The sequence below is a fragment of the Phyllostomus discolor genome, chromosome 11 (genome assembly GCF_004126475.2).
Source record: "Phyllostomus discolor isolate MPI-MPIP mPhyDis1 chromosome 11, mPhyDis1.pri.v3, whole genome shotgun sequence".
NCBI lineage: Eukaryota > Metazoa > Chordata > Mammalia > Chiroptera > Phyllostomidae > Phyllostomus > Phyllostomus discolor.
In genome coordinates, this window is record NC_040913.2 from 57,148,911 (window position 1) to 57,174,563 (window position 25,653).

The 25,653-nt window shown below is 36.4% G+C and overlaps 1 protein-coding gene across 4 annotated transcripts in view; it reads left to right on the top strand.

Moving 5' to 3' along the window:
* The window catches only part of TPP2 (tripeptidyl peptidase 2), a 122,247-nt gene that overhangs the window by 79,655 nt on the left and 16,939 nt on the right, over positions 1-25,653 (top strand). For 2 of the 4 annotated variants that reach the window (XM_036011434.1, XM_028526286.2), the window contains exons 21-25: positions 973-1,110; positions 2,458-2,702; positions 2,957-3,035; positions 4,869-4,907; positions 14,015-14,166. In XM_036011434.1, the coding sequence (XP_035867327.1) occupies positions 973-1,110; positions 2,458-2,702; positions 2,957-3,035; positions 4,869-4,907; positions 14,015-14,166 (653 nt within the window). The remainder of the gene's footprint in view (positions 1-972; positions 1,111-2,457; positions 2,703-2,956; positions 3,036-4,868; positions 4,908-14,014; positions 14,167-25,653) is intronic. The other 2 variants (XR_003685550.2, XM_028526287.2) reach the window with 1 other exon arrangement.

Here is a 25,653-nt window from a genome sequence, read left to right on the forward strand (position 1 = left end):
CAATATTACCTGTCCAGTGGTTAGGTGTCTCATGAATGCCAGATGCCTTCTGATTACAATACTAGTTGGCATAATTATTTTTTGAAAAGCAGGTATCAAAGCAGCAAGACATTAGAATAATTCCTATGTTGAATGAAAGGTAAATGTTAGAACAAAGAGTTTATGTAGGATGCATAAGATTTCCTAATACTTATTAAAACATAATATTTGGTTATAATGTTTGGGAGATTATTGATTTCAGTGAATTATAAAATTTCAGTTTTATAAAGAAAATATGTATTGCTGCCTTGGCTAGTGTGACTCAGTTGGCTGGTGCATCCTGTAACTGTGAAAGATCACAAGTTTGATTCCTGGTCGGCACGAGCCTAGGTTACAGGTTTGATCCCCAGTCAGGGTGCCAGCAGAGGCAACCAATCAATGTTTTTCCTTCACATATGTATCTATTTCTCTGTCTCTCTGTCTCTCTCTCCCCCCTCCTCCCCTTCCCCACTTTCTCAAATGAAAATAAAATAAACCTTAAAAAAGAAAAAAATATATATGTATTGGTTTATTAATGAATACAAATGGCTAGGTTTAAGATTTTATTTATTTATTTTTAGAGAGAGGCAAAGAGAGGGAAAGAAATATTGATGTGTGAGAGATATATCGACCTGTCACCTGTCACACACCCCCAACCCAGGACTTGGCCCAAAACCCAAGCATGTGCCCTGACCTGGAATTGAACTGGCAATCTTTTGGTTCACAGGCTAGCACTCAATCCACTGAGCCACATCAGCCAGGATGTGTATTTTTAAATTGTAGAAGTACCTGTTACTAGTGCCAAAATACTGGATGTTCTACATTTCTAAAACAGGCTACCACCAGAAAATATTTTAATACTTTTCATGTAAAAGTCTTATCAATAACAATATTATAAATCTACATTAGAAATCATGTAAACCATGCCAAGTAATTATTCTTATTTTTTTATAGCCTAAGAGTGGGGAAGTAACTCCAAGCTGCCCACTACTTTGTGAATTATTATATGAATCAGAATTTGACAGCCAACTGTGGATCATATTTGACCAGAATAAAAGACAGATGGGTTCAGGCGATGCCTATCCACATCAGGTATGAGACTGGCAGTGATTTTTAGAATTAGTAGAACCTGTTTTTTGAACTAATAAATTCCTGATTTCTTGTTATGGTAATATTTGGGGGGGGGGGGTTAATATCATAGTTTTGCATTTAGTACTTTGACACATCACTAGTAGCTCAGTTGTCTGTTGTAGAACAGACTGGGACAACTTTTCAACCATACAGTTTAGTTGAATTAAGTGTTGGAGTAGAGGAGGGCAAGGATAACATAAGGACTGCCCAGCATAGCTTTTTATTTTAGTATTTCTTGTTCCCACCCACTGCTTTCTCTCATCTGAAGGTTGAAAAACAGATCATCTAATATATATGAGCACCTGGAAATGATCCTAGGTCTTAACTGGATAAAGAGCACTGTAGCAGTACCCAGTGTCTTCTGTTTATTAGAATTTTCTAATTTATTTTTTCATTGGACAACTGTATTGATCCCTTCCTATGTGCCAATAAGTGTGCTTATTACTGTTGTATTGAAGAAAAAAGCTTTTAATCATAATTTAAAGAAATTTTATCTCTGATTGAATGTTGTTACAATAAGGTAAATCCTATAACATTTATAATTTTATTTAAATAATGAAAATAATTTATGCAAGTGTTTTTGGTTAGTCTTTCAAGGAATGATTTCCTTGCATTCTCAGAGCAAGCTCCAGTCACATGTCCCCAGTACAGGTTGTATTATTGTAGAGCCATTACTTTGGTTGCTTTTAAAATCTCATCAGATGAAACTGCCAATGCAGAAAGAGCATCCCATCCTCTCTAGCAGGTTAATAGCTAGATAGAGCATAGTAAACTTGTATTCCTTGATCACTTTTGGCTTCCTGTTTTATTTATCAGCAATAAAGGGATGTACAATTTTGATTATAATAGAAAGATTTCCAGTCATGTGTAGACACACATTTGTTCATATCCTTTTTAGATATTGTACAGCACCTCAGTTTTGCTATTTTTGGATGTTGTTTTACACATGTCTTAAGTAACCATAAGCTAGAAAGTCATAATTTTTCTCAGTCTGGAACTGACTGATTTAACCGAGAGTATGGAAGTAACCTGTAGTTGTGGGAAGAATGAGGGCTTAGGAGTCAGGCCTGCCTTCAGCTCTCTTGTCCTTTACTACTCTATGTGTGACCTTGGACAGTTCACTGATGTCTCTGGTCCTGCTTGCCCACCTGCAGTATTGGGATTTTGTGTGTATGTAAAGTTGTGTGTAGTAATTTGCACTGTACCTCATATACTGTAAGCACTAAGTTGTAACTTTCTATTTATCCTCTTACTGTAATTTCTGTATACTTGGCTAAACTTTTTCTAAATGTTGTTTTCTCTTTTTAGTATTCTTTGAAACTGGAGAAAGGAGATTACACAATTCGACTACAGATTCGTCATGAGCAAATCAATGATTTGGAACGTCTTAAAGATCTTCCATTTATTGTTTCTCATAGGTTGTCTAATACCTTGAGCTTAGATATTCATGAAAATCATAGCCTCGCACTTCTAGGAAAGAAGAAATCTAGTAATTTAACACTACCACCCAAATACAACCAGCCATTCTTTGTTACTTCCTTACCTGATGACAAGTAAGTGATAACACTGCTTACACTTAATGCCCATCTTGTACACTGTAGCATGTTAATGGTAGTTCATGACATTAGGCTAAATTTGTAGTATGTTGTCATTTACCATTTTATGCAGAAATTATTTCTCCCTAAGATTTTTGAAATCTTAGCTATAGGAACTATTTCAGAATGCAGTTGTTTTGTTGTTTTCCCCCCTAATTATCTCTGTGAAGCTTTCTCTTTCGTTCTTTTTCTCTTTTGAATCTTCTTACTAGGATACCTAAAGGGGCAGGACCTGGATGCTACCTTGCAGGATCCTTAACATTATCAAAGACTGAACTTGGGAAGAAAGCTGTAAGTACTAATATTTTTGTTTTTGTTTTTTTTATTTTTACACTGAAATTACCTACTATAAATTTTCCCTTTTTTAAAGATGGGAATTAATTCTACATTCCAGGATGGGTAAAAGAGATCTCACTAGCAAAAAAAAGTTTTTTTAATTATATATTTTTCCCACTACTACCAGAGGTCAGTTAATCATCAGTTATATTTTAAAATATTGAGTATTATTTTTGTCCAACTGAACCTGTCCTATCTTGCATGGTTAATATACTTGAATTTCCCATGAAACATACATCTAAATTAAGGTTGGTTTAAATGAATGGGATGTTTAAAATTAGAACATTTTATAGAAGTTTAACCAACATAACAGTAGATATTTTAGAGTTACCTATAAAAACTAGTCACAACAATTACTAATGAATGCAAATTTTCACATTGTACAATTTCTTGTTGGAGTTTTACCTAACTGTGTTGATAATTACAAGGAATTTCTTTTGGTAATGACTTTTATTTTGCAGTTTCAAAATTATGGGGGGTTTTTTGTTGTTAAAATCATGTTTCTGGTTGTTATATTTTAGAGCTCATTATTTATAAGTACCTGTTTTAGCTTTTCCATCTATTTTCATTACCAATTTATTATAAGAATAGTGTTTGTATAGCTCTATCACCTTTTGTCGTATCATTTTCACTTGATGCCAGTACAAGTTGTCATTCTTACAATTTTGTATTTCTCTTTAATATTAATTCTTACAAACTGAGCTACCACCAATGCTACAATTAATAAATGCTGTTATCAAAATGAGTAGATCTCATACATCTTAACCAGTATACTTATTTCTTCTCACTATTGAACCAAAGATGATTTATTTGCTGTCACAGAAGCATAACTTAGGAATTTTGTGCTTAGAAAAAGTTGTTTGCCCCTGACATTTCTCGAGTCTCATTTCAGTCTATACTATTTATTTACAAATTCTTGAGTACAATTTGAAGTGAATGAGTAGTTAACTGTATTGGATTAATGGATGCACTGGTTTAAGAAGTCTCAGTAGTCTTTTTTGTAGACTTCATTTCCTAGGTAGCATGGCTTCATCCTCTGTGGGGCTTCATCAGTGACGCTTCAGTGAAGAGTTTCACAAGCATGTAACCCTTCTGAAGTGTCCACTTCCTTGTCATGCATGTGACAGAAGAGCATGTTATTAAAAGTATTATACTTTTAGCAATTCAGAGATAGTTGCTACGTCCTGGCTGCATTCTTTTAGAGGCAGTTGTGAAATTACAAACATGTGGGATTAACTGTAGTTATTACTTAATCAGGATAGATTTTTGTTGAGGGCAAGCAAAAACCTAAAACTATAGAATTAATTATAATTCCCAACATATTATATATTTAATCTTACCTCAGTAGTATTGCATTTGTCATTATTTTGGTAGTTGGGAAGGTTAATTTTACTTCTCTTTGACTTGAATGATGCCTTTTCTTAAGAGAGCTTGGGTGTGTATGATTGTTGTGATGTCCTTAAAAAATTGGACTCTGTAGACTGTCAGTTCAATTTAATGTTTCCAAAAGTGTTTTGATAAACATTTTTCTCTACTAAATTTTTGAAATAAACAGTTGAAAAATATTTTACCCTTAGGAATAACATTTCAGTGCATTTTTATTTTTTAAAAAATGAAAGTGGCATTGTTCTTTCTTAAAGCCTGCCAAATTGATCACAGACCTGACCCTTCTAAGTACTCCGACACATACAGGTGGAACATAAACTGGGAGAAAATTAGACAGAGGTGGTGTCTCCATCCTGTGTAGATTATGCATGTTGTCTTACAGAATGTCATTCTAACTCCCAGGGGCAGTCTGCAGCAAAACGACAAGGAAAATTTAAAAAGGTACTGATTGTCAGTTCTTAAAAAAGATGTATTAAAGCCTTATTTGCATATTAAATTTTTTTCTGTCACTATTATAAATCTTTTTTAAAAAACCTCTCCCTTAGTTTCTTTTCTTTAAATTCTGCAGAATAGTGCTCTTATCTTATCAGTGTTGACATAAAGCTTCTTTTCTTACCATAAATTGCTGAAGCACCCGTTTTATGTGTATATAAAGAATTTTAACACTATTCATTTCTTACTTCAAATAAGTAATAATATTTTAAATTTTGCATATGTAACATCCTATATGTGATGTTACATATGCAAAGATAAGAATGTGATTTATTTTCAGCTATATAGGCCAAAGAATTATTTTTAAAGTCTAAAAACATTCTTAAATTGGATGATTCATTAAAAAATATTTTTAAATTATTACAAGTGAAGTTTATTCCTTGCTCTCCCATCATCTTAGTTCTTAAAGGGCAGAGACAAACAGAGTAATGAACAAAGCAAGAACAGAAATAAGGACTGTTGAACCAAAATTAAAACTTACACTAAGAGCATAAACAAATTTTCAGAGCATAACTAGTATTTGATCTGTTTTCCTGCAACTTATTTGATAATCTCTGATTGACTACTAGAACCAGAGTTAAAACTCAAAGAAGAAAAATTCTACCACAGATGTACTTTAGAGAAAGGGATACATAATTGATGAGCGCTGTGGTGAAAATCTGGCATCATTTAGCATTTAGTGATTTTTTGTGTTCAAGCAGGAAGCATCACAGTGGGAGAATTAGTAATTTAAGGTATAAATAAAAGATACCTTTTTGTTTCTTAGTTTATAGTGATGTAAAACTGGTGCTCATCATTTTACAATGGGTTAAATTCCTTTATTAAGAAGTCCTCTGAAATGTCTGTATTATTATGTAAAGATAAATATTCTGTTTAAGCAGATTATACTACTGGTAATCACCTTTCCCGATTTAAAAATAAAAAAAAAATCTGCTTCTCTGTTGACCAGTATTTTTTAGCTGAGCTGCTTGATCCATTTGTGGACTATGCTATGTACATTCATTTAATGAAACATAACCAGCATTAAATGAAAACAGAAGAAAGTAGGAAATGTTCATTCACCAGGCTCATAAAACTGTGCTTTCATTTTTATCTATAGATTGTTTGTCCTTGGGGCAGTGTGAACATAGCTTGCAAGCCACTGCTCTAGAGAATAAGGAAAAGATATTTTAGAAGTCCATTAAACTAGAATTTGCAGCCCTGGCTGACATGGCTCAGTGGATTGAGAGCTGGTCTGCAAACCAAGGGGACTTCAGTTCAATTCCCAGTCAGGGCACATGCCTAGGTGTGGGACAGGTCCCCAGTACGAGGCATGTGAGAGGCAACTACACACTGATGTTTCTTTCCCTTTCTTTCCTCCTTTCCTCTTTCTCTAAAAAAATAAATAGATAAAATCATTTTGAAAAATTGAAGATGCATATCACAAAGGCATAGCTGGGTTTTTTTTCTTCCTATTATATATTTTGGTTGATCTTTTGGTAGTTTTGGTGGCTTTTGTTTGTATAAGGTTATATGAGATAGAAAACTACCAAATGAATAGGAAGATTATTATTATTTGATGGTTAGTGAAGCTTTGTTTTAAGAACTTACCATATGATTCACTTATGTGGAATCCAGTGAACAAACTGAACTAACAAGCAGAAAACAGCAGGATGACAGCTAAGATGGGGGGCGGGTGGGAATGGAGGGATTGAGCAAAAGGAAAAAGGACTCACTGACATGGACAAGAGTGTAGTGATTATCGGCAGGGGGTGGTATAAGGAAGGTAAATGGTAATGGAAAAATACAATTAAAAAAAAAAACTAACCTGATCCCATTGCTCTCTTTCTCTTCAGTGTAGGTACACGTGAAGCTCTTATTTTAAAAATAATAACTATTATAGTTTTATAGTCACATTACAAAAATTTATTAAATTAATTGAATAAAATACCAACTAGATTTTTCTGTGGATTTGTTCTTTGGGTTTCAGTGACTTTTTATTTGACAATGTGTTATATTTTGTACTCAATTTTTTAATACATTTTATTGATTATGCTATTACAGTTGTCCCATTTTTCCCATACACGCCTTCCCACACACATTCCCCCCCTTTATTTCATGTCTATAGGTCACACATATCAGTTCTTTGGCTTCTACATTTCCTATGTGATTCTTAACCTCCCCCTGTCTATTTTCTGCTTACCATGTATGCTACTTATTCTCTGTACCTTTTCCCCCTCTCTGCCCCTCCCACTCCCCTGCTGATACCCCTCCATGTGATCTCCGTTTCTGTGATTCTGTTCCTGTTCTAGTTGTTTGCTTAGTTTGTTTTTGTTTTTTGTTTGGGGGCTTCAAATTGTTGATAGTTGTGACTTTGTTGTCATTTAACTGTTCATAGTTTTAATCTTTCTCTTTTTCTTTTTCTTTTTTTAAAGTATATTTTATTGATTATGCTATTACAGTTTTCCCCAATTTTCCCCCTTATCTCCTCTTACCCCTGAACCCCCCAACCCTCCAACATCCCCCCTTTAGTTCATGTCCATGGGCTGTACATTTCAGTTTTTTTTAGTTCTCTCTCTTCCTATACCATTTTTTATCTCTATCTATTTTATGCCTACCAATTATGCTTCCTTTCTTCCTGTGCCTTTCTCCTGCTATTCCTTCCTTCCCCCTCTCCATTGAAATCCCTCCATCTGATGTCCATTTCTCTGATTCTGATCCTGTTCTAGTTGTTTGCTTAGTTTTTGTTTTCATTGTTTTTCTTTTCTCTTAGGCTCATTTGTTGATAATTGTGAGTTTGTTGTTATTTTACCGTTCATATTTTTATCTTCCTTTTCTTAGATAAGTCCCTTTAACATTTCATATAAGAATGGTTTGGTGATGATGAACTCTTTAACTTGACCTTGTCTGGGAAACACTTTATCTGCCCTTCCATTCTAAATGAAAGCTTTGCTGGATAGAGTAATCCTGGATGTAGGTCCTTGCCTTTCATGATTTCAAATACTTTTTTCCAGCCCTATCTTGCCTGAAAGGTTTGTTAATCTTCTCTTTTTCTTAGATAAGTTCCGTCAACATTTCATATAATAAAGGGCTTGGTGATGATGAACTCCTTTAACCTGACCTTGTCTGGGAAGCACTTTATCTGTCCTTCCATTCTAAATGCAAGCTTTGCTGGATAGAGTAATCTGGATGTAGGTCCTTGCCTTTCATGATGTGGATATACTTCTTTCCAGCCCCTTCTTGGCCTAACAAGGTCTCTTTTTGAGAAATTAGCTGACAGTCTTATGGAACTCATTTGTAGGGTACTGTCCCCTATCATCTGCTGCTTCTAGGATTCTCTCCTTCATTTTTACACTGGCTAATGTAAATATGATGTGCCTTGGTGTTCCTCCTTGGGTCCAACTTCCCTGGGACTCTCTGAGCTTCCTGGACTTCCTGGCAGTCTATTTCCTTTGCCAGATTGGGGAAGGTCTCCTCATTACTTGCTCAAATAAGTTTTCAATTTCTTGCTCTTCCCTCTTCTTCTGGTACCAGATGATTCGATGTTGAACACATTTAAGATGTCCTGGATGGTTCCTAAGCCACCCCTCATTTTTTGAATTCTATTTCTTCATTCTGTTTCTGGTGGAATGTTCCTTCCTTCGGGCCCACACTGTTGCTTTGAGTCCCAGTTTCCTTCCATCACTGTTGGTTCCCTGTACATTTTCCTTTATTTCACTTCGCATAGCCTTTATTTTTTTTATGTAATTTATGACCATATTCAACCAATTCTGTGAGCACCCTGATTATCAGTGTTTGACACTGTGTGTCCTGATTAGGTTGGCTAATCTCTTCATCACTTAGTAGTATTTTTCTTAAGCTTTGATCTGTTCTTTCTTTGGGCCTTTTTTTTTTTTTTTGGTCTCTGGTGTACTTGTAATAGTCAGGGTCAGAGCCTTAGGTGTTCACCAGGGTGGGGCAACCCAGGTAGCTGCATTTGTATCGTGTATGTGGGAGAGGGGTCCGAGAGGGAACAGGCTCTGGCTCTGCTCTCTGCCAGTTTTCAGTCACTTCCCCCACTACCCACAAGCAAAATGGGCCCTTCTGGTGCTGATTGCCAGGTGGGTAGTTTTGTGTACGTTCTAGGTCTCTGTGGGTCCCTCTAAGGAACACTCCTGTGAGGCTGGGAATTTCTCCTGCTGCTGTATCAACCCCCACAGGTGTTTTCAGTCAGAGGCTTTGAGGCTTTATTTCCCTGTGCTGGAAACCCTGGGTTTTGTAGACTCTCCCACTCCCCCAGTTGTTCCTCCTTGGTTTATCTGCATGCGAATGGGGACCTATGTAACATCTCATCCACCAGCCACTGGCCTTGCCTGCGCTGGTCCTCCAGCTGCCACCTTGCTATGATCTTCTCTGCCTGGCTGCCTGACTCCACCCCTCCTACCTGTCTCCGCCCCTCCTACCGGTCTGGATAATGTTTCTTCTTTAACTCTTAGTTGTCGAACTTGCATACAGTTCAGTTTTCTGTCATGTCTGGTTTTTTTGTTTTTAAATTGTTGTTGTCCTTCATTTGGTGTGCGAGGAAGCACAGTGTTTCTACTTACACCTCCATCTTGGCCGTAAGTTGTCCACAATCCAGGTTTTATTTTTTTAACTCATTATAGTATGAAAAGATGTTACTTTTAACAGATCATACATCGCATTCAATATGATATTAATCAAATAGCTATTTTAGTTTCTGTGAAGGCCTTAGTTTTAAATTAGGTTGTTAAAAATTAAAAAACTAAGGAAATTGTTTGTTTAAAACCAAAATTTCAATGATGTTATTTTATATCACCCAAATAATACTTCATTACTGATTATTGGGTATATTGACTTTTAAATAATAGTGTTCAATGGCTACACTGTTGAAATACTTTGTGAGTAACAGGAACTGGCATGTTTAAAAAAAACTTACTATTAAGTATAGAGAAATTTAGCATTTTTCAGCTCTGAAGATATCTTGACTATGTTTTAAAGTCATAATTAAAATTTCTCAAGATTGGTACAAAAATATTTCTATTAAATTGGCCCTATCTGAGACCTATAGAAGTCAGTTGTAAAAATACTTACTGCTCAAAAAGAACAGATGAACATGATAAGCAGATGAAAATAACTTCAGTTTTCTTTGGATTAGAAATTAAAACTACCATGCTTATAATTCTTAGTAATAAAAAGTTATTGTCCTCATATACATTATGCAATTACATTTACAATTTATTTTTAATATATTTTATTGATTATGCTATTACAGTTGTCCCAGTTTTTCCTCTTTGCCTGCCTCCACTCAGCACCCCCAATTCCCTCCAGCAATCCTCACACCTTAGTTCATGTCCATAAGTCATCATCTAAGTTTCTTTGGCTTCTCCATTTCCTGTACTATGCTTACACCCACCTCCCCTGCCTATTCTGTAACTGCCAATTTGTACTTCTTGATTCCTGAACCTTTTCCCCCATTTCTCCTCTTCCCCTTCCCAACTGGTAACCATCCAAATGATCGCCATATCTATGATTCTGTTTCTGTTCTCCGTGTTTACTTAGTTGTTTTTTTAGATTCAGTTTTGATAGTTGTGAAATTATTGCCATTTTAATGTTCATAATGTTGGTCTATCTACTTTTCCTTAAATAAGTCCCTTATCGTTTCATGTAACAATGGCTTGGTGATGATGAACTCTTTTAGCTTTACCTTGTCTTGGAAGCACTTTATCTGCCCTTCATTCTAATGACAGCTCTGCCAGATAGAGTGATATAAGTTGTAGGTCTTGCTTTTCATCACTTTGAATACTTCTTGCCAGTCCCTTCTAGCGTGCAAAGTTTCTTTTGAGAACCAGCTGACAGTTTTATGGGAACTTCCTCTATAGGTAACTCTGCTTTTCTCTTACTGCTTTTAAGATTCTCTCTTTATCTTTAACCTTTGGCATTTTAATTATGATGTGTTTTGGTGTGGTCCTTTTTGAGTCCAGTTTGTTTGGGACTCTCTGTGCTTCTTGGACTTACCCCTGAGCTAGAGGAAGAATTGGCCTACAACAGAGCTTACCATCTGGAAGTTTTGTCTCTCTTCTTATTCAGGCAAGAAGGATGGAAAACTAATGGAAGCTCACATTAGGTTTAGAAATCAAATGTGGACTGCCAACTTTCCTTTTCCAGGCAAGTGTCCATTCACATTTTAGCATATTAGATAGTTTAGAACCATGATTCCAGAGAGAATGGGAGACTAATAGTTGGAGACCATTATACCCTTCAGTTCTCAGTGATGTTATCTGTGCTATACAAATGATATTGAGTAGTCTGTTCAGGTAAGAACTTGGTTGTAAATTATCAACTCAGATTTTGCAAACACTTTAACTTGGTTTTGCCCAGGGCAGTGCCCACCTAGGAGAATGAACCTCAAGAAAGAGGAAAGGGTGAGTAATAGAGTCCAGAGGAGCTAGAATAAGCAAAATACCTGTTTTCTTTTCCCAGTCTCACACTTCACATAAGATCAAGATATTTGCTTGCAGGCTCTGACTCCCTGACCTGAGAGAGAAAGAGACACTTAAATGGCTAAAAATGTATTTCTATGGTTATTTTGCATCAGTGTTTTTCTGTCCTTAAAATGAATCATATTGAAATAGTAATTATTTTATGTTGAAATACTATTAGCACAACTATAACAGTAGTGCCTTATATTGACTATTGTAATTATACCCCAAAGTAAAGTTTAATTGTGAAAAGTTTTAAATGGGCCTGTTATATGGTATTTATGACTAAAAATCCTATTTTGGAGAAGGTGAGGGTTTATGATACTATTTTTTAACCCACTCTGTGTAAAGGTTTTTCTGCAGTTACTGTAATTAGAGTATAAAAGTCTATTTGGTAACAAAATTTGTTCCCTTTTTAGAAATTTTTAAAATTAAAATAAATATTAGGATTTAATTTAGCTGCATTTTTTAATGTAAACCTGAAGATAGAATTTGAGAAATTGACTTAATATATAATGATTTAATTAAGGGAACCTAGTTATTGTGCTAAAAACAGAACTAGTAAGTATAACATGATTTTATTTCCCAGATAATGCATTACTTTTCATAAGTAAAGACATATGTGCTTTAATAAAATAGATGTAATTAGGTTGAATTATATCTAATTTCTCTCTACAAAGCAAAACTTTTCAAAAGACCTATCATGCATGTTTACTTTATCTCTATCTCTTTCTTAGTTGGCCTTAACTGGTTCTGTCATAGTGATCAGCAGCCACTGCTGCCAGGCTTTCCAGTTATTTCATTCTCCTGTCTTACATTACCTCTCAGCTACAGTCCTCAATTGACCTCTCCCTCTTTCTTCACACTGGCTTTTCTCAGGGCTGCTGTGACCTCAGATTCTCTCTAGATTGTCTCCTTCAGTCACAGAGCAATTAGAAAGTATTGGGCTGGTCAAAAAGTTTGTTTGTTTTTTTCTGTAAGATGGCTGTTTTAGGGCTTAGCTGTCTAACTTCATTTGAAACAATTTTGTTAGATTATATTGTGACAGTATTGTGATTGTATTGTTTTTTTAATGCATGTAAGTGCATTTTTAAAAAATCAAAATTGGTGATCTTTTTGTGCAGCCATTTTAATATTGAAGATGGAAGAAAATATGCAACATTTTCAGCATATTACGCTTTATTGTTTCAAGAAAGGTAAAAACGCAACTGAAATGCAAAAAAGATTTGTGCAGTATATGGAGAAGTTGTTGTGACTTGTTGAATATGTCAAAAGTGGTTTGCTAAGTTTCATGCTGGAGATTTCTTGCTGGATATTGCTCCATGGTTGGGTGGACCAGTTGAAGTCAATAGCAATCAAGTCAAGACATTAATTGAGAATAATCAACATTATAATGTATTAAACAGGAGATAGCCAACATATTCAAAATATCCAGATCAATACAGTTATTGGTGAAAATGAGAAATGTGTTTTTTATTTTACCAAAAAAACTAAATGGACTTTTTAGCCAACATGATAGAATGCTTTGGACCAAGTCCTGGGCTTACTCTTCCCCATCTCCCGTCCCTACCAAGTCTTACTCATTCCCTAATTTAAACAACATCTTGGATATCTTAAGTCCAATCATTTTTTATACAGCCTGTTACTTCAAGGCAGTGTTGGGATATCTATGTTTGTTGCCTAACTTGTTTTTCTTTTTTTTTTCCTACTTTTGCCCTCTGTAAACAAACTAAAACTTTTAATTCATACAGGATTCATTAAACAAAAAGTAAAATCATTCCACTGCCTTGTATAAAACTCTTCTGGTAGACTTCCTATTGCACTTAGAATAAAATCTATATATTATTTATCATATTTTTATCAACCCAACTTAATATGGTTGCTCTGCATTTGCTCAGTACTCTCCATGCAGGAAGCTCAGGTTTTTGTACAAGCTCATATTCTACCTTCAAACACTTCTCATTTATTTGTGGTTTATATTTTTAGGTCATTTAGGTTCATTTACATTGGTTGATATCTCTTTAGAGTGGCTTTCCGTAACAACTTTGTCTACAGTGATTCCCCTACCTTACCTAGTAGTAGTATTTTCTTTGTCATGCATCAATATGATTTTATGTATTTATGTGTTTTTCTGTCTTCCTCCACTAGAATATATGCTCCCTGAGGGCAAGAAAGAGCCTTGTCTGCTTTGTTCTTCAACTCTCAGAGCATTACCTGGCCTATCTAGGAGCTCAGAGAGTCCTGTTGACTCAATGAAGAAACATACTTAGAAAAGAGGATACTTTTTGTTATTCTAACTTATTTTCTCCCTTTGTAAGATACAAAATGTGGAACACTCAATATACTTTTGTAATTAGTCTATCAAGTAAAACTAAGACTACCAAACACACTCAAAGTGTATTATTTTCTCCCTTATTTTAAAGGAGATAGTAGAAACAATGGTGCTTCTACTAAGAAGCAAAGTCGGGGAGAAAATTACTTTGATTGCAGTTTGGAATTTCTTTATGTATTGTAATACCTTATTCAGTTATTAAAGATGACTTTAAAATACATAAAATTTAAGCATGCTAATCTAAGACTGTCTGTCCTCATTCATAGGATGTAATCCCTGTCCATTACTACCTAATACCTCCACCAACAAAGACTAAGAATGGCGGCAAAGATAAAGAAAAAGATTTAGAAAAAGAGAAAGATTTCAAAGAAGAATTTACTGAAGCATTACGGGATCTTAAAATTCAGTGGATGACAAAGTAAGTTTTTACTGGATTGTAATCCTCTAAGAGTTTACTTTCATTTTTCCATTTACAACAATATAGTGTGTGTATGCACTGGCTATATTCAAAAACCTTATCTGTAGGTGGTAGGATTATAGGTGCTTTTAAATTTTCTTGGGACTATATTTTTGAATTCCCTTTTGTGATAAGAATTTTTACAAGTTTTATGTTAATAACTTATTCTGATTTACTGTGAGAAGATAATTTTATTGGGACGTATAAAGAAAAAATAATCACTTTGCCTATTCTCCAAAGATAATCATTGTGCTATTATTAATCTCTGTATTTATAAATGTAGCAGTGTGAATGATATTGATGTTGTCTCCTAGTTTTCCAATTACTGTTTGAGTATGAGTATTTTCTATGTCATCTAAAATGGTCCTTTAAAATACCATTTTTAATAACTATGTAGTAAATAGTCCTATGGATGAAATATAACCTATTTAAGTACATACACTTACAGTTTTTCTTTGTAATACTGCGATGGGTATTTTTTTTTTAAAGAATTTTATTTATTTATTTTTAGGGAGAGAAGGGAGAGAGAGAGAGAGAGAGAGACATCAATGTGCGGTTGCTGGGGGTTATGGCTTGCAACCCAGGAATGTACCCTGGCTGGGAATCGAACCTGGGACACTTTGGTTCCCAGCCCGAGCTCCATCCACTGAGCTACGCCAGCCAGGGGGTGTATTTTTGTACAGGAGGTTTAATTTTAAATTTCCATCATATAGCATCATTAAAGTATAATTATTGAATCACAAATTAATTTTTAAAAACCATCTTATGTTTTGCCAAATTGCTTTCTAGAGTGAATATAACAATATATACTCCATTGAGCAGTGTACAATGGGGCCTGTGTTATTCCTTGTCCTTTGCTAGCCATGAGCCATTTAATTAAAAATAAAGCCTTGCTCACCCTGGCTGGTGTGGCTCAGTGAATTGAGTGCCGGCCTGCAAAGCAGAGCGTCGCCTGTTCAATTCCCAGTCAGGGCACATGCCTGGATTGCAGGCCATGCCCTCAGTGGAGGGTGCACAAGAGCCAGCCACAAATTGATGTTTCACTTCCCCTCTTTTAAACAAAATAAAAATAAAAATAAATAAAGCCTTCCTACTATAGGGTGCAAAAAATGAAAAGGCCATTATTTCATTTTAGTTATTAAATTCAAGATTTTTGTTTTTATTTTATAATGCTTTACTGTTTATGCTATTACAGTTATCCCAACTTTTCTCCCTTCATTACCCTCCACCCAGCTGGCCCCCAACCCCACTTCTGTAGTCAGTCCCCACACCAGTGTCCATTTCCATGAGTTCTTTATATGTGTTCTTTTAGAATTCTTTCCCCTTCTTTTAAACAGTCCCCAGTTCCTTCCTCCCTTCTTACCACTGTCAGTCTATTTCATGAATTTGTGCCTCTGATTCTCTTTCTCATTAGTTTATTTTGTTCATTAGATTTCTCTAATAAGTGAGAGCATATGGTGTTTGTCTTTCACTGACTGACTTATTTTACTTAGCATAATTGTCTCTAGTTCCATTCATGCTGTCACAAAAGGTAGGAATTCCTTCTCTCTTTTTTTGCAGTGTATCATTCCATTGTGTAAACATACCAGTTTTTTAATCCACTCATCTATTAATGGTCACTTAAGTTGCTTCCAGCTCTTGGCTATTGTAATAGTGCTGCTATGAATACAGTGATGCATAAATTCTTTTGAATTGATCTTTTGGGATTCTTAGCATATATTCCCAGAAGTAGAATTGCTCGGTCAAAAGGTAGTTCCATTTTTAGTTTTTCAGAAAATTCCATACTGTTTTCCACAGTAATTGTACCAGTCTGCATTCCCAACAGTGCACCGGGGTTACCTTTTCTCTACATCCTTGCCAGCACTTGTTTATTGATTTATTAATGATAGTCATTTTGTCAGATGTAAAGTGGTATCTCATCAAGGTTTTATTTTGCATTTCTCTGATGGCTAGGGATATCGAACATTTTTTCATGTCTATGGTCCTCCTTGTAGAGGTGTCTATTAGGTCCTTTACCCATTTTTTAACTTAATTGTTTGTCTGCCCAGTGTTGAGCTCTTTATATATTTTGGGGATTAAATCCATGTCCAACAAACATATCACTGGCAAATGTCCTCCCATACAGTTGGTTCTCTTCATTTTGATATGTTTTCTTTAGTTGTGCAGTGCTTTTTATTTAATGTAAATGCTTTTATTTTTCCTTTATTTCCCTTACCCTAGGAGATATACTGGCAAAAAATATCTGAAATTTTACTGCCTTTGTTTTCTGCTAGGACTTTTATGGTGTTATGACTTATATTTAAGTCTTTTATCCATTTTGAGTTATTTTGGTGTATGGTGTAAGCTGATTGTGTAGTTTCATTTTTTGGCATGTACCAGTCTAGTTTTCCCAAGAGCATATATGAAGAGACTATTTTTACTCCATTGTATGCTCATGCTACCTTTCTAAAATATTAAATGACCATAGAGACATGGGTTTATTTTCATGTTCTATTCTGTTGATATATGTATCTTTACTTATGCCAATACCAGACTCTTTTGATTATAATGGCCTTGTAGTGTACTTGTATATCAGCATTGTGATCCCTCCAACTTTGTTCTTCTTTCTCAGGATTGCCAAGGCTATACAGGGTCTTTTTTGGTTTCATGTAACTTTTTGGAGAATTTGTCCTACATCTGTGAGATATGCCATTCATATTTTAATAGGAATTGCATTGAATCAGTAGATTGCTTTGGGAAGTATGGAGCTTTTAACGATGTTAATTCTTATCCATGAACACAGTTTATATTTCCATTTATTTGTATCTTAATTTCTTTCTTTGATGTCAGAGAGTTTTCTGAGTATAGGTCTTTTATAAGCCTTTGGTTAAATCTGTTCCTAGTTACTTCATTTTTCTTGTTGCTTTAGAAAATGGGATTTTTTTCTTGGTTTCTCTTTCTTTTTTTTTAATTTATTTTAATTGTTGTTCATGTACAGTTTTCTGTCTTTTACTCCCATCCCAGCCCACCCCCCAGCCCTCCACACCTCCCTCCCATTTCCACTCCCGCTAGCTTTTGTCCATGTGTCCTTTGTATTTGTTCCTGTAAACCCTTCCCCTTTTACCCTGAAATTCCCTCCCCTCTCCCCTCAGGTCAATGTCAGCCTGTTCTCTATTTCAGTGTCTGGTTGAATTTTGCTTGTTTGTTTGTTTGTTTGTTTGTTTTGTTGTTTAGGTTCCTGTTAAAGGTAAGATCATGTGGTATATGTCTTTCAACACCTGGCTTATTTCCCTTACCATAATGCTTTCCAGTTCCATGCATGCTGTTGCAAAGGGTAAGAGCGCCTTCCTTCTTTCTGCTGCATAGAATTCCACTGTGTAAATGTACCATAGTTTTTTGATCCATTCATTTACTGATGGGCATCTAGGTTGCTTCCAGCACTTAGCTGTTGTAAATTGTACTGCCATGAATATTGGGGTGCAAAGGTTCTTTTGGATTGGTGTATCAGGGTTCTTAGGATATAATCCTAGCAGTGGAATTCCTGGGTCAAAAGGCAGATCCATTTTTAGTTTTCTTAGAATATTTCATACTCTTTTCCATAATGGTTGTACCACTCTGCAGTGCCACCAGCAGTGCACTAGTGTCCCCTTTCTCTACAACCTCTCCAACACTTGTTGTTTGTTGCTTTGTTTTTGATGGCCATTATGACCGATATGAAGTGCTATCTCCTTGTGGTTTTACTTTGCATCTCTCTGATAGCTAGCGATACTGAGCATCTTTCAATGTGTCTCTGGATCCTCTGTATGTCCTCCTTGGAGAAGTATCTGTTCAAATCCTTTGCCCATTTTTTAATTGGGTTGCCTGTCTTCTTAGAGTGGAGTCATGTAAGTTCTTTATATATTTTGGAGATAAAACCCTTGTCTAAGGTATCATTAGAAAATATGTTTTCCCATACAGTTGGTTCTCTTTTTATTTTAATACTGTTTTCTTTAGCCATGGAGAAGCTTTTTATTTTGATGAGGTCCCATTTGTTTCTTCTTTCCTTTATGTCCCTTGCTCTAGGGGACATATCAGTAAAAATGTTGCTGCATGAAGTGTCTGAGATTTTCCTGCCTATATTCTACTCTAGGACTTTAATGGTGCCAAGATTTATATTGAAATCTTTTATCCACCTTGAATTTGTTTTTGTGTATAGTATAAGTTGGTGCTTGAGTTTCATTTTTTGCATGTAGCTCTCCAGCTAACCCAACACCATTTGTCGAAGAGTCTATCTTTGCTCTATTTTATCCTGCTGCCCCCTTTGTCAAAAATTAATTGACTGTAGAGACTTGGGTTTATTTCTGGGCTCTCTGTTCTGTTCCATTGGTCTATGTGCCTGTTTTTATTCCAGTACCAGACTGTTTTGATTACAGTGCCCTTATAATACATTTTGGTATCAGGTATTGTGATCCTTCCAACTTTGCTCTTTTTTCTCAAAATTGAAGCAGCTATTAGGAGTCATTTATGGTTCCATAAAAATTTTTGAAGTATTTGCTCTATGTCTGTGAAATATGTCCCTGGTGCTTTAATACGTATCACTTGAATATGTAAATTTCTTTGGGTAGTATGGCCATATCGATGATGTTCATTCTTCCGATCCATGGCCACGGTATATGTTTCCATTTGTTTCTGTCTTCCTTGATTTCTTTCTTCAGTGTTATGTAGTTTTCTGCATACAGGTCTTTTACCTCCTTGGTTAGGTTAAATCCTACGTATTTTATTTTTCTTTTTGCTATATCAAATGGGATTTTTAGTCTTGATTTCTGCTTCCATTGTTTCATTGTTGGTATACAAAAGTGCCTTTGATTTCTGGATAATGACTTTGTATCCCGCTGTTTTGCCAAATTCATTTATTCAGTTGAGGAGTTTTTTGGCACAGTCTATAGGATTTTCTGTATACACTATCATGTCATCTGCAAACAATCACAGTTTTATCTCCTCCTTTCCAATTTGAGTGCTTTTATTTTCTTTTCTTGTCTAATTGCTGTGGCTAAAACTTCCAATACTATATTGAATAGAAGTGGTGAAAGTGGACAACCTTTTCTTGTTCCTGATCTTAGTGGAAAAGATTTTAGTTTTTGCCCATTGAGTATGATGTTGGCTCTAGATCTTTCATATATGGCCTTTATTATATTGAAGAATGCTTCCTCTATTCCCACATTGCTGAGTGTTTTTTATCATAAATGGGTGCTGACCTTATCAAATGCTTTTTTCACGTCTCTTGATATGATCAAGTGATTTTGTCTTTGATTTTGTTTATGTACTGTATTACATTTACTGATTTGTGAATATTGAACCATCCTTGCATCCCTGGGATGAATCCCACTTGGTCATGTAATGTATTGTTGGATGCGGTTTGCCGATATTTTGTTGAGGATTCTAGTGTCTATGTTCATCAACCATATTGGCCTGAAGTTTTCTTTCTGCGTTGTGCTTTTAACTGGTTTTGGTATTAGCATGATGCTGGCTTCATAAAAAGAGTTTGGGAGTCTTCCATCATTTTGAATTTTTTGGAATAGTCTGTGAAGGATAGGGGTGAGCTCTTCCTTAAATGCTTTGTAGAATTCTCCTGTGAAACCATCCGGTCCAGGTTTTTTGTATGTTGGGAGCTTTTAGATTACTGCTTCAATTTCATCTGCTGTTATTGGTCTGTTCAAGATTTCTGCTTCTTCTTCATTCAGTTTTAGAAGATTATAATTTTCTAGAAATGTGTCCATTTCACCTAGGTTTTCAAATTTCTTGGCATACAGTTCTTTGTAGGAATTTCTTACACTCTTTTGTATTTCTGTGGTATGAGTTATAATCTCTCCACTTTCATTTCTGATTGTGTTCATTTGGTTCCTCTTTTTTTCTTGATGAGCCTGCTTAAAAGCTTGTTGATTTTGTTGATCTTTTCAAAGAACCAGCTCCTGGATTCATTGATCCTTAGAATTGTGCTTTTAGTCTCTATGTCATTTAATTCTGCTCTGATCTTGGTTATTTCCTTCCTTCTGCGTGCTCTGGGCTGTCTTTGTTGTTGCTCCTCGAGTTCTTCTAGACCTAGGGTTAGGTTGTTTGTTTGAAAAATTTCTATCTCTTTTAGGTATGCCTGTATTGGTATGAACTTCCCTCTCAGGACTGCCTTGGCTGTGTCCCATAAGTTTGGGTTGTTGTGAGTTTGTTTTAATTTGTTTCCAGAAACCTTTTGTTTTCTTCCCTAATTTCATTTTTGACCTATTCTTTGTTCAATAGCATGCTATTTAATCTCCATGATTGAGTGTTTGGGGTTTTTTCCCTTGGAGTTGGTTTCTAGTTTCAGTGCCTTGTGATCCGACAAAATGCTTGGTATGATTTCAATTTTCTTGAAATTGTTGAGGCTTGTTTTGTGTCCTTTCATGTGGTCTGTCTTTGAAAATGTTCCATGTACATTTAAAAACAATGTGTGTTTACCTTCTTTGGGATGAAGGTCTGTATTTATATCCATTAAGTACATTTCACTGAGGATATTGTTCAATGCCACAATATCTTTGTTGATATTTTGTTTGGAAGATCTGTCCATTTTGGACAGTGGGGTGTTAAAATCCCCTACTATATTTGTGTTCCTGTTGATATCTTTCTTGAAGTCCTCTAAGATTTTCTTTATGTATTTGGGTACTCCTTTGTTGGATGCATATATATTTACAATGTTGATGTCTTCTTAGTGGATTCTTCCCTTGAGTATTATGAAGTGACCTTCTGGGTCTCTCGTTATGGCCCCTTTTTTGAAGTCTATTGTCTGATATGAGTATTGCTACCCTGGCTTTTTTTTTCCTGTCTGTTTGCTTGGAATATTTGTTTCCAGCCCTGTACTTTCAGACTGTGTAGGTCTTTTATCCTAAGGTGTGTCTCTTGTAGGGAGCATATGTGTGGGTCATGTTTTCTTATCCATTCGGCTATTCTATGTCTTTTGATTGGAGCATTTAATCCATTTACATTTAAGGTTATTATTGATAGGTACTTATTCATTGCCATTTTCATACCTGTGTTCCTCTCTCTCTCTTTTCCTTCCTTTCCTTAAAGCATTCCTCCCTTTAGCATCTCTTGCAGAGCTGGTTTGGTGAAGGTGTATTCTTTTAGACTTATTTTGTCTGGGAAGCTCCTTATTTGGCCTTCCATCTTGATTGAGAGCCTTGCTGTGTAAAGTAGCCTTGGTTGCAGGCCTCTGGTTCTCATTGCTTGGAATATTTCTTGCCATTCTCTTCTGGCTTGGAGCGTTTCCATTGAGAAGTCAGCTGCTAACCTTATCAGGGCTCCCTTCTATGTTACTTCCTGTTTCTCCCTTGCTGCATTTAAGAGTCTCTCTTTGCCATGGAATTTTGCCATTTCAATTTTGATGTATCTTGAAGTGGGCATCTTTGGGTTCCTCTTGATTGGGACTCTCTGTGTTTCCTGGATTTGTGTGACTTTTTCTGTCATCAAATTAGGGAAGTTTTCCATCATTACTGTTTCTTTTTTGGGGGGGGGAGTAGTTAGTAAGAGTTTATTGGTTTTTTAAAAATATATTTTATTGATTATGCTATTAATTGTCCCATTTTCCCCCCTTCACTCCCCTCCACCCTGTACACCCTCTCCCACCCATAACCCCCCCTTTAGTCATGTCCATGTGTCATACTTGTAAGTTCTTTAGCTTCTTCATTTCACATACTATTCTTACCCTCCCCCTATCTATTTTCAACCTACAATCTATGCTAGTTATTCTCTGTACCTTTTCCCCCTCTCTCCTCCTCCCACTCCCCTGTTGCTAACCCTCCATGTGATCTCCATTTCTGTGGTTCTGTTCCTGTTCTAGTTGTTTGCTTAGTTTCTTTTGGTCCTGCTTTAGGTGTGCTTGTTAATAATTGTGAGTTTGCTGTCCTTTTACTGTACATGTTTTTTCTTTATCTTCTTTTCTTAGATAAGTCCCTGTAACATTTCATAAAATAAGGGTTTGGTGATGAACTCCTTTAACTTGACCTTATCTGAGAAGCAGTTTATCTGCCCTTCTATTATAAATGAAAGCTTTGCTGTATAGAGCAATCTGGGATGTAGGTCCCAGATTGTCTTTCATGACTTGGAATATTTCTTTCCAGCCCCTTCTTGCCTGTAAGGTCTCTTTTGAGAAATCAGCTGACAGTCTAATGGGAACTCCTTTGTAGGTAACTGTCTCCTTTTCTCTTGCTGCTTCTAGGATTCTCTCCTTCATTTTTACCTTGGCTAATGTAATTATGATGTGCCTTGGTGTGTTTCTTCTTGGGTCCAGCTTCTTTGGGACTCTCTATGAGCTTCCTGGATTTCCTGGAGTCTATTTCCTTTGCCAGAGTGGGGAAGTTCTCCTTTATTATTTGTTCAAATACGTGTTGAATCTGTTGCACTTCCTCTTCCCCTTCTGGTACCCCTATAATTCGAATGTTGGAACGTTTAATGATGTCCTGGAGGTTCCTAAGCTCCTCCTGGATTTTTTGAATTCTTATTTATTCATTCTTTCCTGTTTGGTTGTTTTTTTCTTCCTTCTGGTCCACTCTATCGTTTTGAGTCCCAGTTTCCTTCCCATCACTATTGGTTCTCCGTGCATCTTCCTTCATCTCTTTTATGGTAACCTGCATTTTTTCGTGTAATTTGTGCCCAAAATCAACCAATTCTGTGAGCTTCCTGATCACCAGTGTTTTGAACTGTGCATCTGATAGATTGGCTATCTCTTGGTCGCTCAAAAGGATGGGCCCAGGGGCATTGATCTGTTTTTCTGTTTGGGACATATCTCTCTCTCTCTCTGTTTTGTGTATGTGTGTGTGTGTGTCTGGTTGCTCCTGTTATGGTGAGGAGTGGAGGCTTAGGTGTTCACCAGGGCTGGGCCCCCCAGTGGCTAGATTGTGACATTGTACGTGGGGGCGGGGGCAGGAACAGGGGTGGGAGGGAACAATGGAGGTAGCTTCGTTCTCCTGGGACCTCAGTCCCTTCCTTGGGATCCTGGACTGCGCGCCCTGCCCTGGTCCACCACAGTCACCACCTCACTGGGTCTGCCAGCTGCCACTCGCCTACTCAGGATCCACCTGCTGTGATCCTGTGTGCCCCGGATGCCTTACGAGCTCCCAGTTGTCTTATGCACCCACTGCTCTCTGCTCTCAGCGCTGCGACCCGTGCTGCATCCCATGCCCGGCTGCTCCTCTCCGCCCCTCCTACTGGTCTGGATGAACGGGTCTACTTCAACTTCTTGGCTGTCCGACTTCCATTCAAATAAATTATCTGTCAGTTCAAGGTGTTATTCTGCCTCTAAATTGTTGTTGTTGTAATCTTGGTTGTGCGTGGAGGTACGGTGCATCCACCTATGCCTCCATCTTGCTGGAAGTCCCATCATTACTGTTTCAAATAGGTTTTCTATCCCTTCCTCTTCTTCTCTCCTTCTGGCATCCCTAATATAGAAATTTTTATGTTTCATATTGTCTTCCATTTCTTTTAATCCCTCTTCATTCTTTTTGAGTCTTTTTTCCTTTTCTTGCTCTTTCTGGGTGCTTTTTTTCTACTTTGTCCTTCAGCTCACTGACTGGATCTTCTGCTTCATTGATCCTGCTTTTGGTTCCTCCTACTGTGTTCTTCAGTTCAGAAATTGTACTCTTCATTTTCTCTTGACTCTTATTGATAGTTTCTATTTCGTTTTTCATGTTGATATAGTTTGCAGTGAGTTCATTGTAGTTTCCCTGTGGTTTGTGGTTGTTCGTTGTGAGCTCATTGACCTTCCTGATAACCATTGCTTTGAACTCAATATCTGATTATTGAGTTGCCTCCATTTCATTAGCATTCTTTCTGGGGCTTCCTCCTTTTCTTTCATTTGGGAATTGTTTCTTTGTATTCCCATTGTTTGTAAGGCTTCTTATTAGCCTCAGCTTCTTAAATTGATCTGTTCTGACTCACTGGGTTTATGGTGTGAATTTCTGTGGTAGAATACCTGTTAGATTCATTGGTGCCGTCTCCATTATCTCTTGAGCTCACTGGTCTTAGACTTTCATTTAAGTTCGCTCTGTGTTTGTCTTTGGGTTTTTATTGTTGGGTCTTTCTTTAGGGGTTCTTTCCCACCAGCTGGTTAACTGAAGGTCACTCTGTCCTCTACCTCTTGTATTTTGTTGTGCTGGTGAGGGAAGGTTGTGTTGAAGCTGGTTTTTCTGTGTGTACAAGGTTTGGGGGATTCTCTCTTGATTTTGTTCAGTTGTTTGTACAGGGTAGTTTCTCTACTATTTAGTTGTATTTCCAGGTAGGTCCTGGATTGATGTTTGTGTGGTTTCTACTCCCTCCTTCACCTTCTTCTGTTGTCATGTGTTGTTAGGTTTCTTTTTCCAGTGGGTATCCTAGTGTTCACAGCTTCCACTTACTCTTTTTTGTGTTCAGTTGGAGGGGGAAGGCACAATGGTTTAAGACAGCAAGAGAGTATTCTATGATATTTAGAGTAGCAGCCAATAGAGAAGAGATAGGAGATCCTTTGCCTATGTATAGAGTTAACCATGATCTTCTACCCAACTAGCCACTTTTTAGAAAGGATGGAAAGAAGACTCTTGTTAGGGAGGAAAGGATTGCGAGTTGGATCTAGAAAGCAGTGAGGTTGTGGGAGGTCAGAATCTGAGGTAAGGTGAGAGTTAAGGATAGTAAATAGGTATAGTGTGTGAAAGAACAGAGTTAACCACAACAGTAACAGAGTTCAGGAAACTATGAATGGGCTAAGATCTAGGAGGGGTGTTGTGAAGTATTTACAATTGTATGGAACAGCTTTTATTTACAATAATATTAGAGCAACCATCATATGACAGAATCTGTGTGATCTGGATAACAAGAATAGGGAGTACAGGACCTTGAGTAGTGTGCTAATGGATCACAAGTGACATGATGGACAGTAAATTAGCAGTACAGTATGAAAGAGAGAACAGGTGAAATCTGTCAAATGATACAATACAACCAGCCCAGCTAAGAAGACTATACAGAAAGAAGAGGAATACAAAAATGCTATTAAAATAAAAGATATAAGAATAATGGGAAAAAACAATAATAATACAAATATACAATAACTTACAGGTTTTCTGTAATAGCGAAGTGAAATTTGTCTCACTGTCGCAGCTGTTGGGATGCCCCTTCTTTGGGTCCAACTCTGGTCTTTTCACAGTTCCAGGGTTTTTTGTCTCACTTGTGGGTATTAAAAAAAAAGGCAGAAGAAGGAAGGAAGAAGGGATAAAATTAGAAAGAAAGGAAGTAGGAATAAAACAAGAAAGATGGAAAGAGAGGAAAAGGGAATTGAAAGATTAAAAATAATAAAAATTTAAAAAATAAAACATTACTTTAAAAAAAGAGAGAGAGAGAAAGAGCGTCTTACTAGTGTCCAACTAGCCAAACGAGTTTTTCTGGTCTTGCTGGCTACAGCAGGCTGAGGGTTGATTGGTATGACTTTTCTCCCTT